Genomic DNA, 17,411 nt, shown 5'->3' on the forward strand with positions numbered 1-17,411 from the left:
TCTCACTGTCCAGGTCCCAGGTTCGATTCCGGTCAAGGGCATGTACCTGGGTTGCGGGCACATCCCCAGTAGGAGATGTGCAGGAGGTAGCGGATCGATGTCTCTCTCTCATCGATGTTTCTAACTCTCTATCTCTCTCCCTTCCTCTCTGTAAAAAGATGTGTTATAAAAAAGAAAAAAAAAAGAACCCATTGTGGCCCTTGAGTCAAAAAGTTTGCCCACCCCTGGACTAGAATCTCAGAAAAACAGACCTTCCAGAACTACTTATATTATTTTTACAGCCAGGTTAGAACCACTGTCAGATAACTTTAGATTCAAGAAATCAGAGTCCAAATACTGTTTAGATGAAAAAGTATAAGAAAATATGACTACAAGTCTACTTTAGAAATGAAGCTGCTAAAGGCCATTGGAGAGCAGTTGGATTGGTTCTGGCTTATGGTATATCTATATCTATCTATCTATCTATCTATCTATCTATCTATCTATCTATCTATCTATTTATCTACCTATCTATCGATCTTTCTATCTATCTGGCAGGTGGAGGAAAGTAAGTGGAAGACAAAGGCCCAAAGAGAAGTGAGCCCAAGGGCAGCGGGAAGGGCTCCCTGCCTTTCTTGGGCAGAAACCAGGTTAGCACCTGAGCTGGTGGGAAAAGGGCCCAGGACTGTGGTGTGCACCTCGCTCCTCCCTCTGGGACCTGCTCAGAACAGGCACTGGAGGCTGAGCAGTTCGAGTGGAATAACGCTGTGGAAAGCCTTCTGAGGAAGACAGCACTTCTACTTCTGTAACCTTTGTTGGTCTATTAAAGTGTGTCATTAACAGCTTGGGCAATAATGCAACACTGAGTCCTCCTTATTTCAACAAGTGTCAACTTATAAATAATGGCCTTAACTGTTTTTCCTTAAGTGCAACCAGGGAAACCAATAGCAAATGAGCGGTTTCTCATGTAATTGACTTGGTTTCAAAACTCTTTTGTGTTCCTCAGCAAATCCTACTTTAAAATTCAGCTGTTTCTTAAAATTTACATTTTCCTTAAAAAGAGTTACTTTATCATTGGGCAAGCTTCATCTTTTTCCTTCATTATTATACTGTACTTTGTTTCACATAATTGAGGTCTTCTACTGTTAATTTAATAAAAATAAGTAAACAGACTCCCTGCAGGAGTGTAGTTTCCTTCTCCCTCCCTGCCCCTTTTCTTTGGATCCTCAATGGATTTTCTCTTGAGGAACAGAAAAAGGCTCCCACTGAGAAAACAGCCAGCACTGGTGGCCGCTATCCTTCCCCCCTTCTCTCCATCCCAGTCAGAAAGCAGCTTCTATGTTGTCCGATAGACTGGCTATGTAGAGGCACCTTTCCATGCAGTCTGGCTCAGAGCACATGAAGGTTCTAGCATGTAATAGTGCCCCGAGTACTCCAGGCATAGGAATCCTTCATTCACTTAACCAATTAGTTGTCTTTTGCAAATACTTTCCAAGCAGGCCTTCAGGAAAACTAAAGGAATTTTAAAGTGCCACAAGGGGACCAGGAGCGGAAGCTAACCATTATCTTTGGCGATGCTACCGACCCCTTTCCAGCCTTCCTCCTGTCCACAGCCTCACTATGCTGACTGGTCACAGCACTTAAGCACTAGCACCTCTATCTCTCCTCTTCCTGCTCTCATATCTGACGGTATCTTAAGATCATTCTGACCCAGAAATGTGAAGTCTGACTTCCAAAAATGTGGCTTTTATAGAAAGAAGGACATTTCTCAGGCCAAATATCCAGGAGTCATCTCGTGTCCTGTCTTTCACCCACACAGCGATGGTCTTGAGTCTTCCTTCAAGGTATCTGCACAGGACCTTAGCACTTCCACTCGCCTTTCTCCCTTCAAGCCAGAGCCTTCCATGGCCCCCAAGGCCCATGTGGCTCCTTCCACCCTTCTTCCTCCATCACCCACTACTCTGTCCTTCCTCTACTGTCCTCCAACCACACTGGTCTTCTTACTGTACCTCACATGACAGCCACATGCTCACTCAGGACCTATCTACTTCCTTCAGGACTCTGTTCAAATACTGTCTCTTCAGAGAGGACTCCTTCAGCCATTCCATATAAAGATTTCCCCCCTCAGCCCTGGTACTCTCTATCCCTTCTTCTTCTTCTTTTTCATAACACTTATCACTACCATCTGATTTCCTTTTAATTGTCATTTTCCTCATTCCCTGTGAGAATGTAAGTTCCATAAGAGCCATAGCTTGTAGACCATCCCAGGAAGAAAAAGTTCATTAGTGAATTGCAGGAGGCTGGCAAATGCCCTTCCACTGCTTTTCAGGCAGGATTCAAACCACCCCACTACCTTTCAGGCAGTGACGCTTCCTGATTTTGCACAAACCATCTCTCTTCCTCTTATGTCCAGAACTGAACGATATTTGTCCCCTTCCATTTCCTGGACCCTTGATATTTTCTGAAAAGAGCACTTACAATGAAACAAGCTCAGGAAGGCTTCCTGGCAATTAGTGAGCAAACACTGACGACAGCAGAGTCATTGTCATCAATGCTCTGTTCAAATCTCTCAGCAAGTCGGGTGACACATGCCATGTGCAATCACTGGGGCTGCTTGGTTTAAACTCTTCAGGCTGCAGGTGTGGCAATGAGTGAGGCAAGCCATAGGCGCCAAGTGGCAAATTATATTTTCATTGCTAATTGCAGACAGTCCTCATATTCTCTTCATGCATTATCTTCTCACAATGAAAACAACATGTAGCCATTTGAGAGTTTGCCCAGTTTCCCTTTCAGTTCTCCCAAGGTCACTGATCCCTCTGGGCAAAGGGACCATTCTCCTCTGTTCCCCCCACTCACCAGCAATTACAAACGAACTGGTCACAGGCTCCCTGAAAGTTTCCCTCATTACAGTTCTGTCTCACCAACCATTCATAAACTGGGCTTTCTCATCTTTATTCCACCAAATTGCCTAACAAACCGGGAAGGCAGGAAATGCTGGCTCTCTGAGTTAATCCCTTCAGCAACCTCCCTCTAGCCCAGCATCCTATTAGGCTTGAGGCTCCCTTTCCATTTTCTGTTCTTTTGAATAAAACTAAACTTGGGACACCAAACAGGAGATGTTGGCAGAGCCGCAGTGCAGTGGGCAGCACTGGGTGAACTATCAGGAGAAAGTAACGGGGCCATGTCTGAGAAAAGCCCCCTGAAATGTCTTTCCCGGATGTTCTGAAGGAACGACTCCATTCCCGGAGCCTCGTGAAGCGTGGAGGAGGCCTCCAGTCTCTCATCGCACAGACGTTCAGGGAGGAGCAAGGTCGGCTCCATATCACACACAACTCTTCATACAGGAAGTGGGCAAGGATCGTCTTTCACTCAGAAGGCCATGAAAATGTGGTGTGTGTTTTTTTTCATTAATTCAAACAATTGCTTTGGTAGCATCCCCCCACCCCTGCCACGCTGCTGTCTCAGCCTCACCGACAGATGTCCACCAGCTGGTCCAGCTCAGGGCAGCTACACTCGTACATGTCCCGGCAGCTCTCGTGGCTCTGGTTCATCAGCTCCCCCAGCAGCTGGACCATGTTGTCAGGTGCTTCCTCACAGATCTTCTTAAACTGGAGCACTCGCGCAGCCTCGCTGTACACGTGCTTGGCCCGCTGGTACAGTTTGAAGACGAGCACTTAGGAAGAAAGGGGATGGGGAGCAAGGTTAGAAATAGTTACCGGACAACCCAGTGCAAAGAAAAGTACGGTTATTGAGGACTTGCATTTCCTTCTTCATTATCAATACCTTAGACTTTATATAGGTCTCTCCTTCACTGAAAGAATTCTTTAAAGTCTACATGTCTCATTTTAAGTCTAGCTCTAACGTTTTATGATTCTATGAAGAACTTCCTCCAGGCCTTTCCCCCCATGTTGTTACGCTTTGTGAAGAGGATGTGACTGTCACCCTGTTTGCACCCAGTTCTCCTCTCTGCCCTTCCCTGCCCCGACACCTGCCCCAGGAGGCTGGCCGGTGCGGGGCACACCAACACGCTCCCTTGCCATCTAGATGGGAGAGAGGAAGATCAGCAAGAGACAGAGGGGAGAGAGTAAGGTCAGAGTGTTTGCTCCCAGCTCTCCCTTGAAGAGCCCTCTGGAGCCAGGTCTGTCCTCCACTGAAGGAGATCCTTTCGAGGCAGCTTTTTACATGACTCTCTTCCAGATGCCTCTCCCCTAGACTATTACTACTTTTTTGGAAGTACTGTTACATTCCACTTATGAACCAATAGATTTTGCTAAAGTCTCGGGTCACATTTTCCCCCTCCATACCACCATCTTCCTGGCTCTTGGAGACGGATAAAAAGGCAGCAAAGGCTACAGGAAGTGAATGCTCATTCTTAGGTTTTGTGTAACAGTTTACTAATTATAAGTGTGAGGCTAGTTTTCCTATAAATTAATAATGAAAAGTTTTCTTTCAAAGTTTCTCAATTGAGTCATATTAGACATATTAACTTAGAGTTGACTGCTTGCATCAATGAAATGATACAAATTCATGTGAATTTTCCTATTCTCTTTCAAAGAGGACCTAAATGCAGTCATCAGATCTAATTGGTTCTTTTTTTTACAGTGTTTTGTCATCATCCCTTCCTTCTATTCCCACTGTCATGACCCAAATTTAACTTTTATTTCCTTTCCCACTTAAACTATTTTGCAGTGATTTCCCAATTGATCTTCCTGTCTTAATCTCAACCTCCCTTGAGGTCAACACTGTCAGATTGCGCTCCTAACACATAGCCTTACTCATGGTCCCAAACCTTTACTGCTTCCCCAGTTTTTACCATAATCCAAATTCTTAGAGTCACCATGCTCGTCCCAATAGGAAATCTACCCTCCAGCCAAACTTGCCAATTCATAGTTATCCAAACACTCCTTGCTTCTGGGTATACTCATTGGTCCACACAAAAGGAGTTTCTTGCTCTCTCTCTCTCTCTCTCTCTCTCTCTCTCCCTGTCAAAATTTGACCTCCTTTATATGCTCCATGAAGTTATAATGGCCCCAGATGGGAACAATCTCTTGACTCTGAATTTGTACCACACTTGCAGTCCATGGCACTCATTTGGGTGATCATCATATACAGTACTTTCCACAGTAATTGTTTCTCGTATCGCCGCAAAGTTTGCCAACTGCTGAAGACAAAGACTTGGTCTTCTGATTCTGTGCATTCCCCCACTACAACCTTTCACCCCACAACAGCACCTTCAACAGTGCCTTACACAGCAGGAGCTCCAGTGGCTGTCCATTGTTGATAATGAGATATTAGGGCTTTATTTTTAACCCCCAAAGCAAAATACCTCCATATAGTCATTGTTGTTTTAAAAATGAGGTGCTGGTATTCAACAGCTTACTAGTACTGAGGAAATGGGACAGCAAGATTCCCTTTGATATTGAATCTGCAACCACTGACACCAAGTATGGAGGAAAAATAAGAAAAAATACCAATACTGGCATAAACTGACAGCAAAAACACACTGTCTGAAGAGAGATCACAGGTAGGTTTAATGATCACTCTTCAAAATCTCTGAACAGAGAAGGAAAAAGATGAGCCATTGATCGGCATGTAGGTGCCCAAGGCAGTGCCAATAATTTTATGTATGCTAATATATCTATACTAATAAAAGGGTAATATGCTAATTAGACCAGGTCAACCGGCCATCTTCCAGACGTCCGACTTCCTTCCAGACAAAGCCATGGTGGTGGGGGCTGAGGCAGAGGCAGTCAGGGGAGATCAAGCAGGCAGGGGAGTGGTTAGGGGCAATCAGGCAGGCAGAGTGGTTAGGAGCCAGTGATCCCGGATTGCAAGAGGGATGTCCGACTGCCAGTTTAAGCCCAAGGGACTCCCCCACCATGCACGCATTTTGTGCACCAGGCCTCTAGTAACAAATCAGAAGGGTGTAAAGTGCAGCAGATGGAATACAGTCAATAATATCACAATTTTATACAGTGACTGATGGATACTGGACATTTTGTGGTGACCACTTTGTAAGTTACATAAATGTCAATTCTCACTATGTTGTATACTTGAAACTAATATAATACTGTGTGTCAACTATAATTGACACAAGGTATTAGCCCAGCCTGTGTGGCTCAGTACTTGAGCATCAACCTATGAACCAAGAGGTCAGGGTTCAATTCCCAGTCAGAGCACACGCCCAGGTTGAGGGCTCGATCCACAGTGGGGAGCATTCAGGAGGCAGCTGATCAATTATTCTCTCTCATCATTAATGTTTCTAGCTCTCTTTCTCCCTCTCCCTTCCTCCTCCCTCTCCTTTTCTCTCTGAAATAAATATTATATATATATAAAAGAGCTTTACATTCCAGAATGAAAAAAAATAATACTAGCTTTTGGATTCCACATGTTTCAGTTTTACTTTTTAACTACTTCATCTCCCATAATCATGGGCCAAGTTACAAAATCCGAGCGTGGGGCTGGGGGCAGAAGGGGAGATTATTGGTTCGTTTTTATTGTAATGTTCTTATGAAGAAATCATCTAGTTTCCAGGTCCACTGCTATTTACTATCACAGCACAAAAGGCACAATAAAGCAACATCCACTACGACCGTAAAGCAGTGCTATTTAGCTGACAAATCACTGTACTATACTCCAACTTGCAAAAATTTTGTTTAAAACTTTGAATTATAAAAATTTTCAAATGTACAGAACAGTAGAGAAAATATTACAGTAAACTCCATGAGCCCATAAATTAAACAATTATTAACATTTTGCCATATTTTCTTCAATTGATATTCTGTTGGTTTTAAAATAAATTATAGATGTGACATTTCCTCCATACATATTTGCATGTGCATGTCCACAATATAAGTATATATTCTTACATAACTCCATGTCATTATCACATCTAACAAAATTACAAATGATTCCTTAATATTGTCACATATTCAGTGCATATTTAAATGTCCCAGTTGTCACTTAAATGTCAATTGATTTACACCATGATCCAACCAAAATCTACACATTATATTCCATTATGTCTAATAAGTCTCTTTTTTAATATATATTTTTGTTGATTTCAGAGAGAAAGGGAGAGGGAGAGAGAGATAGATACATTAATAATGAAAGAGAATCACTGATCGGCTGCTTCCTGCACGCTCCCTACTGGGGATCAACCCGCAACCCAGGCACGTGCCCTCAACCGGAATCGAATCTGAGCAGGCCGACGCTCTATCCACTGAACCAAACCAGTTAAGGCTAATAAGTCTCTTTAAATCAAGAATTTAAAGTGATTTTTTTTATAATCTGGGTTTTCAATGTCATATACATATAATATAAGCATGTTGAGGCCATTTCCTGTAATAAAACTCAATATAGTCCATTAGGGAGAGTATGCTTTCGTTTCCCTTTAGGATTACATAGTCCTTTAAGATTAAATGTTTTTTGTTAGGATTTAATATTCTAAAGCAGAAATTGTCCAGAGAGATGTTTTTATATTAAACCTTAGTAATGGTATTTTGATTTGTGATAAGAAGCATTCAGAAAGCACCAAGCAGATTACTAGACCCTCACAAATCTGGCAACATCTGTGTCTGCTGTCTATTGCAGGGTGTTTCTGAGCAAGATTCCTGAAACAGAATGTCTAAGGAGGACTCTTACTAGGCATTCGAAAGTGTGCCCCCTGAATGGTAGTTAACAGTGCAGGAGAGGGCAGAAAGGGCATCTGTTTTCAATTGTGATATAAAGTCTTGCTAAGGTCTACAACAGATCTGGAGACCACCCTGTGGGAGGCAAAGCAGTTCTGTGCTGGCTGGGTATCACAAATGCTCTCTCGATCCAGGGTTCTGGCTTGTTATTTGCTGGCAACTCATCAGGTCTCTGTTGTACATTTTCCAAAATATGCAAGAAAATCTAAAACTGTAACAGCATTCTTCCCTGCCCCATCTGTATATAAACTCTTATAATCCTTCAGAGCAATTATTTTATTAAAGATGAAGGAAGTTGTTACTGTCTTCATTCATACGTGCTTTCTTTCAAAGCAAATTCAATTTTAGACTATAACACCAGGTGCCATTTTCCTAAAATACTACTAGCATCCTATCCTGTGGACGGGACATCTGAGGCTTTGAGGCAGGACATATCACATAGACTTTAGAACATGAATCTTCTCCAGTGTGATTCTTATAGATAACTACTGATTCTGATCCTGGAATCATGACACAGATTCTGAGATCTAGGTGAGCATGGCCTATACATTTAAACTGTAAAAGTTGTTGAATAAATTCACTTGTGTAACGACTATCTGTTAGCTCTAAACTTGCCTTCCCCCTGAGTTCCCTACCCCATATGGGGCTCCTGCCTTAGGCCCATTACAGCAGCTGTTCTGAAATGCTCTTCCCCCTGATCTTGACATGGCTGGCCCAGCTTGTTATTCAAATCTCAGATGTCACAGCTATAAGGAGACCTTTCCTCAACTTCAGTCTAGAGTAACTCCCCCACCTATATATTCTCTCTATCCTATTTTATTCTTCCCAACAGTTAACATCTAATTTTTTTTCTTTATTTTATTTTTCCCATCACCAATTATCCCCCCAATACCCTCTTCCACCTCCATCCACCACACTCCCCCTGGCCATCACCACACTGTTGCCCATGTCCATGAGTTCTTTCCCTTTTTTTACTTTTTTGCTCAATCCCTCCACCCACCCCCCAACACCCACCACCACCACCAGAGCTGTCTGCCTGTTCTTTATCTATGAATCTGTCTCTATTTTGTTAGTTCAATTTTTTCATTAAATTCCACATATAAGTGAAATCATATGGTACTTGTCTTTCTCTGACTGGTTTATTTCACTTAGCTTAATGTTCTCCAGGTCTATCCATGCTTTCACAAAGGGTAAAGTTTTCTTCCTTTCTGCAGCTGAGTAGTATTCCATCATGTAAATGTACCATGGCTGTTTTATCCACTCGCTTACTGATGGGTACTTGGGCTGCTCCCAAATCTTGGCTATTGTAGATACACTGCAATAAAAATAGGGGTGCATATATTCTTTCGAATTAGTGTTTCAGGATTCTTCAGATAAATTTCCAGAAGTAGAATCAGTGGGCCATAAGGTAGTTCCTTTTTTTATTTTTTGAGGTAACTACATGGAATGCTGCACCAATCTGCATTCCAACCATCAGTGCACAGGGTTCCCTTTTCTTCACATACTTGCCAACATTTGTTTTTTGATTTGTTGATGCTAGCTATTCTAACAGGTGTGAAGTGATGTCTTATTGTGGTTTTAATTTACATTTCTCTGATGATTAGTGATGTTGAGCATCTCTTCATATGTCTATTGGCCATCTGTATGTCCTCTTTGAAAAAGTGAGTATTCTGGTCCTTTGCCCATTTTTTAACTGGGTTGTCTTCCTGGTGTTGCATTGTATAAGTTCTTTAAAATTTTAGAGAGTAACTCCTTTAGCTTTTTCTTGTCTGGGAAGCTCTTTAAATGACAGCTTTGCTGGGCAGAGTATCTTGGTTGTAGATCCCTGTTTTTCATCACTTTGAATATTTTATGCCAATCCCTTCTGGCCTGTAGAGTTTTTGTTGAGAAATCAGCTGGCAGTCTGTGGGAGCTCCCTTGCAGCTGTCTTTCTCTTACAGATGTTGTTATACTTCATGTTATCCCAAAATCCCTTAAATTAACCTCCTTTTTTTTATTAATTCACTTTTCTTTTTGCTGCTCAATTGGGTGTGTTTTTTCTACCTTATCTTCCAAATCACTGATTCGATCTTCTGCCTCATCAAGCCTACTACTTATTCCTTCCAGTGTAGTTTTTATTTCAGCTATGGCATTTTTTATTTCTGCCTGGTCCTTTTTTATGGTTTCTATGTGCTGTTTCATGTGTTTGGCATCCTTAAAATCATTACTTTGAACTCTGTAACTAATAAGTTGCTTACCTCTATTTTATTTATCTCTCCTTCTGGAGAAGTTCTTTCATTTGGGTCCTGTTTCTTTCTCCCCCCCATTTTGGCTATCTCTTTGTGTTTGTTTCTATGTATTAGGTAGATCTGCTATGACTCCCAATCTTGGTAGGGTGGCCTATGTAGGAAGTGACCTGTGAGACCCATTGCACAGTCTCCCTGTTCACTTGAGTTGGGGGCTCTAGGAATGTCCCTTAAGCGCATTACATGGGCCCTCCTGATGTAATTGAGTTTTGATTGCTATTGGCCCATCATGTGTGGGATAGATCCTCAGGCTGGCCGACAGTGAGGCTCAACCCCCAACACAACATGCAAGCTGCTGTGCAGGTGCTGATAACAGGAAGCAGAATTTGCCTCAGCAGAGTTCAGTGCCTGCCGATATCTCCCTGTGAATATACTGCTTGTGAAGCTTATTAGATCCTACTCTGTTGTTATCTGAAGCTGACCACTAGGTGTATTGGTTCTGGGCCTCTTCTGAGGGACTCTGGTGCAGGTCAGTGTCACACAATGTCTGTGACTGGCCCTACGCAACCTATCTGGAGCTATCAGCAATCCACAACTTGTGGCTCTCTCTGCTGGACCTGGGTGCATGTGGAAAGGACCACACTGCACATCAAGGTCTGCTTTTACTAGCACCAGGCCCAGGGATAGGTCAGCAAAAGTCTCAAAGGACCCAGAGATCCTCCTTTGCCTGTAAGCTGTCTATTAGGCTCAGTCACTTAAAGAGCCTCAGGCTGTACTCCTCAGCAGGACATGAACTCCACAGGGTGGGGCAAGAGGGATTCCAAGGGGTGAGGATATTGTTTCCTTCCAGGTTGATGTGCATGGAGAGGAGCGCTTTGCCTGACAAAAATGGCTTCTGAAGTATGGGGGAATTACTCAGCACAGGGATCCTGGCAGCTGACCTGGCAGCTCTCTCCCCATAGCCATCAACCCCAGATTCTCCTCACACAGCTCTAGCCCACTCTGCCTTCCCTCCACTGGAGCCAAGGATAAGTGGCTGTGATAGAAATTTTGTGCACTGGCCCTTTAAGAGGATAACTGCATTACTAGCAGTCTCTCCCTGGCAGATGGAAATCCCACTGCTTTTCACAGCCAGGTGTAATATGGGTGTCTTTCCCAGTTCTGGTACTCTGGGCTGGGTAGCCCAGCTTGTGGTTTATGCCCCACACTTCTCAGGGGAACCCCCTCTGCAGCTGATACATCCCTCTGGAACTCTAGCTGCTGCCTCTGCATGCGCAGGCAGTCCTCTTGTGCCTCTGTACCTCCTACCAGTCTCAATGTGGCCTCTATGTAAGTCCTTGTTATAAGGCTTCTTTCCAGCTAGTCTTCAGTTGGTTATTCAGGATTTTTTTTCTATACTTTAGTTGTAATTTCAGTTTGGTCTCGAGAATAGTTGAGTGTAGCTTCCACCTAATCTTCCACCATCTTGGGTCTCCCCCAATTTTCTTATGTGTTCATTTATTTGTTGGCTTGTGGTCATTTCTCTCCACTAGAAGTTAAGGGTTGGGAGATCAAGGACCTTGTCTAATTTCTTCACTATTGTATATTCAGCAGCTAAAAGATGGTTTGGCACACAGATGGGACTCAATGAATATGTATTGAATGAATGGTTCAGTTTCTTAAGTTTATAACAAACCTGCACCAAATCTTCGCTAAGTATTCTGTGGGACAAATGCAATAGAGCAAGTGAAGACTTACTATTTTGGCAATTTATGCTTACTATCATCTTCACCAGAACAAAAAATGGGAATAGTTTACTAAAAGAAGGTTCAGTAAACTCCAGTGTCTAAAGTGTGCCTAATACCCATTATCACAGATGACAGAATTGTTTATATTGTATTTTGCTTCACAGATGTGGGAGAAAAGAGATTTCTAAAACAAACAAAATGTGTTTCAAATAAAAGGAAGGAACAGAAAATAGATAATCATAACCAGTTATTTTTTTCTTTTAGACAATCTTTGAAACAAAAAGATTGTATCACTTCCGCCTTACAAAGATGGCTACATAGATGATCAGAACTCCTCTCTAATCAATGAATTAAACCAGGACACAAACAATTGGTCATTATGTTGTATCTCTAGTGGGAAAGAATGAGAAAGAGCCTATGACTGGCGCCATTTTCCTGATAAAAGCTGAAAGCAGCAGGTCAACAATGGATGGACATGTCTATCCAATCTCTAAAAGAGCCCTGGTGATTTTTTGTTTGTTTTGTTTTGTTTAAAGAGGGAATTTATTAGAATACAAAGATTCTTGCAGAGAATCCCACAGCTGTAATGAGGTAACAGCTAGAATCACACCTTTCTGAAGGGCAGATCATGTTATAATCATAACTTCTATTTCTGGGTTTTGCAAGATCACCAAGAGAATATCCCAGAGGATGTTCCTCCCTCTATTGTGCAAGGGACTAGAATGTGGATTCATTCCTGAGGGACTAGAATGTGGATTCATTTCTGCTTGCTTTTTGGTCCTTATATTCCTTTATGCTGGCCTCAAACTTGTCAAGCACATGTTGGCAGACATTCAGGAGCTCATTCAGGCCTCTCTGAAATGGCTCAACAGCTGGAAGAGCACCTCGAGTCTGAATTCGTAAATTAATTTTACTCTCTGAAGGATGGGTTGTAGTGTAACCACAAAAATTCCACTTCCGGGTTCTTCATGATCATGTAATGAAGAGAATTTACTAGGGTATGGTCCTCCTCATGCAAAACAAATGTCACACAGTGTCTATCTGTTCCAGCTGCCTGAACCATTTCCAGAGCTGTCTTCCTCTCGCCTTCAGCCATTGAGGTCTTCAATCCAGACATTTCTCTACATACATATTTTTTATAAAAATGAGATCATACTTTCCAACTCTTGGTCCTCTTCCATCACGGGGATGGCTTCCGGGATATTCCGGTGGAGCTGGCGTCCCTGCCCCATATAGCAAAATGTGCGAGAGAAGCAGGAAGGAAGGAACAACCGACCACAGAGTCCCACTGATTTAATTTTAAATTCTGCACTCAAGAGCTGATAGCCTCCTGATTACCTCATCTTCTGCTAAGAGTGATGCCAAAAGCACTGCATAAGATAGCCATCTAGCAACAAACAGTAGTTCTTATTGAGCACCTGCCATATGTTCCACACCATACTGCTTGAGGCAGAAAAGACATGTGAACAGAAGCCCCTGCTTTGGGGAACTTGCAACTCAGTTAAACAGACAAAACAAACTATGCGACCATTGGACAGTGACCAACTGTAGCAGATATCCAAGTGCTGGAAATGCTAAAGGCGCACTAAGAAGACAGGTTTTTGTGGGGGAAGAATAGTAGTGAGAGGTGTCATGGGAGCTTCCTTGCTGCAGACAGGATGGGCTACAGGCCCAGGCTGGGAACCAGCAGGGTGTGTTTATGTGCCTGAAGAGAGCAAACTGACCAGAACTTGGGTCAGCCTCTTGAGGGGTCTATCCTCATAGCTGAGGTTTTAATATCCCCTCGTACACACTACACAAAGTTGAAAACTAACAACCTGTGATCCATATCTAGCCACAGTGGTGCTTTCCTGATCCACATACTGTTTTCTAAATTTTATGTAAGAATCTGAATTTCTGTTTTCCCTTGAAAAACTGGAAGGCCTGGCAGCATTGAAGCACTGCGCAGCAATGGTTAGCTGGAGCTGAGGAGCTGCTATCCCTTTTACACATAGCACACACACTATTTCCACACTGTTCCCACCATTTTGATGCTCAGCCTGCCTCACTAGTTTACACACCTGCCTGATCCCTGCAGGCATCTACGTGTGGGCTCTTGTCCCATAAAACTCTGTATAACAGGAATTGTTGGTTAGAGTGGGAAGAGTGGGCAAATCAAGTGGGTTTTCATGCCATAATGCACCACTGTTACTATTACTAACAAATGCCACCTTACTGTGGCGCACTGATAGTTCTGTATTGAACTAAAGTCTATCTTCATGTAACCTCTACTCTTTAGTCTTTGTTCTGTTCCTCAGACATATGAAACGTAAGACAGTCCTTGAGTGATTTGAAGAAAACTCTCATGTCTTATGCTTTTTATATAATGATGAGGATCCACTATGTGCCAGTTTTAATATTGAAGAAACAGCAATGAATAAGATAAGCTCTTTAATCTCAAGAAGTAATAGTCTAACAAAGTGGTCGGTAAACTCATTAGTCAACAGAGCCAAATATCAACAGTACAATGATTGAAATTTCATTCGAGAGCCAAATTTTTTAAACTTAAACTATATAGGTAGGTACATTGTTATTAACTTAATTAGGGTACTCCTAAGGCTTAGGAAGAGCCACTCTCAAGCGGCCAAAGAGCTGCATGTGGCTCGTGAGCCACAGTTTGCCGACCATGGGTCTAACAAAAGACAAGTGTTGGTGTGGATGTGCAGAAATGGAAACCCTTGTACACTATTGGTAAGGATATAAATTGGTACAGTCACTATGAAAAACAATATGAAGGCTCCTCAAAAATAAAAATATAGTATATCCTAAAGAATTCAAATCAGGATCTCAAAGAGATATTAGCATTCCCATGTTCACTATAGCACTATTCGCAATAGCCAAGATGTGGAAGCAACCTAAATGTCCATCACTCCCCCTACGTTCACCTGAAAGAAAAGAGGCCATATCCTTCCCTATTACTCATAAATTGAGCACTTCATTTAATTGTCTTTTCCATTAAGGTAGTGTTAGGTATAAGAGTAGAGGTTTCAAAAAGATATCTCAAATCCTAAACTGCAACTCATTAGTTGTTTGATCTTAAACAAGTTTTTTGAACTTTTAAAGCTTCAGATTCTTCAACTATAATTGAAAAAAATTAAATAAAAAATATTATTCAGTCTTAAAAATGAAGGAAATTCTGCAATATGCAACAACATGGATGGACCTTGAGGACAACATGCTAAGTTAAATAAGCCAGACACAGAAAGACAAATACTCATGATTCCATTTATATAGGATAGCTGAAATAGTCAAATTCATAAATGCAAAGGCTGGAATGTTGGTTACCTAGGGCTGGGGAATGGAGAAACGAGAGTTATTAATCAACAAGCACACAGTTGTTTGTCAAGTAATTTGAATAAGCTCTAGAGATCTGCTGTATGACATTATGCCTATAGCCAATAATGCTTTTGAGAGGACAGATCTCACATAAAGTGTTCTTACAACAATAAAAAATAAACCAAATTTTTAAAATAAATGAAGTAATCATCTACTAGAGAGAGATCATTTAAATAAGTACAATGAGGGCAATAGTACAATTAAGTACAACTCCTCACAGCTAAAGTGGAGGCACAAAGTCAAGAGGGTGTCCTGATCTGGGTTAACCTGAATACAGAGGCCTCAGACAAAGATTTGAGTGCAGGTAGCAGAAATCCAGGAAACTGGAGCAAAAGAGGAACGAAAGTGAGACAGGAAGGGAGAAAAGCCAGTGAAGGGCACTTAATGAGCAGGTTACACCGAGGACACATTGCTTGGGGGTTTCTGTGAAGAACCATATAGAAGGTGCCTCAGAATTGGCTCAACAGAAGATGGGCATTTATCTATGATGTTCCCATTGTTTGAGTGTTGCCCCCAGGGGGTTAACATCTCCACAAATTTGTGCCTGGGCAGTGACTTTGGAGAATGCCCCAAGAAAACAAAGATGGCACCACACAGCTGCTAGCTTGGCATGGACTGCTGGCAGTGCTGAATCAGGTGGGCCAAGGGGATGGGACACAGTGATCATGACCTTCATGGAGGAAGTGAAACCAACTGATTCTTAAAAGGTAAGTAGGTGTCCAACAAACCAAGTATAAGGCTGGGTAAGGTGCAGACAAGAGGATTAGAAAATTAAAGTAGAGAAACATCATGAGGAAAGACATGGATATTAAAAACCATGAGGTGCTTTTAGAAAATTCCTAGTATCTGGCTGTGGTTGGAGCAAGAAATGCAGATGAAGAACAGACATAACAGGAAACAGCGTGAGAGAGAAAATTGAAGAGGTAGGCAGAGGCCAGATCATGAGGGCTTTGAAGTAAGGTGTTTAGATTGTAGATAAGTGGTTCTTGACATTTTAAGGGCTATAGACCCTTGAAAATCTAATAAAAGAGGGATTTCAAAAAGACACCTCAAATCCTAAACTGCAACTTAGTAATTGTTTGATCTTAAGCAAGTTTTCTGAACTTTCAAAGCTTCAGTTTCTTCAGCCAAGATTGAAAAAACTGGACCCTCTCCCCAATCTGAATGCACAAATATTCAAAATTTTATAGGTAGTACAATATATACACAGATTCCATAATGCTATCCTTGAATCCAGGTTCAAAATTCCAGCTAGAAATTAGAAAGCATTACCGCCATTACGTCAGTCAGGATTCTTGTTTGTAAACAACAAAAATCTATACCAGCTAACTTAATTGAAAAGGAATTTATCTTAAAGATATTAGGGAGCTCACGAAATCTATCAGGATTATGTATTCCTAGTCTCTATTGGAATGTGAGAAAACCAGGCGGGAAGGGGTCAGAAGCAATGGGAAGCAGGCAGTGAGGAACACTGCTAAAGTCTCTCCACAGTCTGGATATAACATTGGACTCTACTGTCAACAAAAACTGTGCCTACTAGACTCAAAGCCCCAGACATAGAATGTGCCAGGACACCAGGACGAACCTAGGACCTCTGCTCACCGCCAGGTGATAAGTGACCTGTGAGAGACAAATCTCACCCCTCAGCTTCTACCTCAGGAGACAAGACCCTCCCTCCCACCAACATGCACATAGCAAGTGATTTCCTTAGGAGAGAGGCCTGGATGCTAGGTAGCTAAAACCATAGCACCTGCCCCCAGCAGCAGTGAAACACCATGGCTCTATTAGCATTTAAGTCTTCTCCTCTCTTCCCTTGCATGACTGAATTTCAAGTCTCCTTCACTGATGATTCCTGTGAGCACACATGAGTCTGTGTATGCCCCTCTGAAAGGATGGTTTCCCATCCATCCTCAGAGAGTCTGAGGAGTGCTGGGCCTCCGTCTCCCTCCTTCTCAATACAGTGAGTTTCTTCAAGTAGCTTCATGTGGCCAAATGACATACACGTTGTCTAGGGATGGAGGAATGCGGACCCTGGTTTTCAGCTAATTAGCTTTGAAGTAATACAATATTTTGGGAATCAGACTTAACTTGGATAAAGACTTCATCTGAGGACCATTAAAACAAAATAAATAGATACGCGGGTCTGAGAGACGTGGAAATCTTTATCATGTAAGTGTATAATTAATCTTCTGAGACTCTCATACCCCGAAATACTTTCCAACTGTTCGGGTAGGGGACTAAAAACAGTTGTGGTTTTAGCTGTTTCTGCACAATCCTGTAGTTGCACGCCACTGGCCAATTTCTCTCAAACAGAAAGCAACACTGGGCTAACCCAGGAGTTGGTTTCCAAGAACAGCTAGCCAGAGGTAGATGGGGAAAACCACGTCAGAGTCCATTCCTGAGTCCTCTGTTTT

At 42.2% G+C, this 17,411-nt stretch overlaps 2 protein-coding genes across 3 annotated transcripts in view; both read right to left on the reverse strand.

The window, feature by feature from the left end:
* The window catches only part of GALK2 (galactokinase 2), a 146,099-nt gene that overhangs the window by 7,331 nt on the left and 121,357 nt on the right, over positions 1–17,411 (reverse strand). For both annotated transcript variants that reach the window (XM_006756021.2, XM_006756020.2), the window contains exon 9: positions 3,451–3,652. In XM_006756021.2, coding sequence (XP_006756084.1) covers positions 3,451–3,652 — 202 coding nt within the window. The remainder of the gene's footprint in view (positions 1–3,450; positions 3,653–17,411) is intronic.
* On the reverse strand, positions 12,367–12,875 carry LOC107181864 (DNA-directed RNA polymerases I and III subunit RPAC2-like). The gene is given in 3 exon segments (XM_015558947.1): positions 12,367–12,570; positions 12,572–12,741; positions 12,779–12,875. Coding segments are annotated over 3 exon segments (450 nt in total). The 5' UTR covers positions 12,855–12,875.

The sequence above is a fragment of the Myotis davidii genome, unplaced genomic scaffold (genome assembly GCF_000327345.1).
Source record: "Myotis davidii unplaced genomic scaffold, ASM32734v1 scaffold132, whole genome shotgun sequence".
Lineage (NCBI taxonomy): Eukaryota > Metazoa > Chordata > Mammalia > Chiroptera > Vespertilionidae > Myotis > Myotis davidii.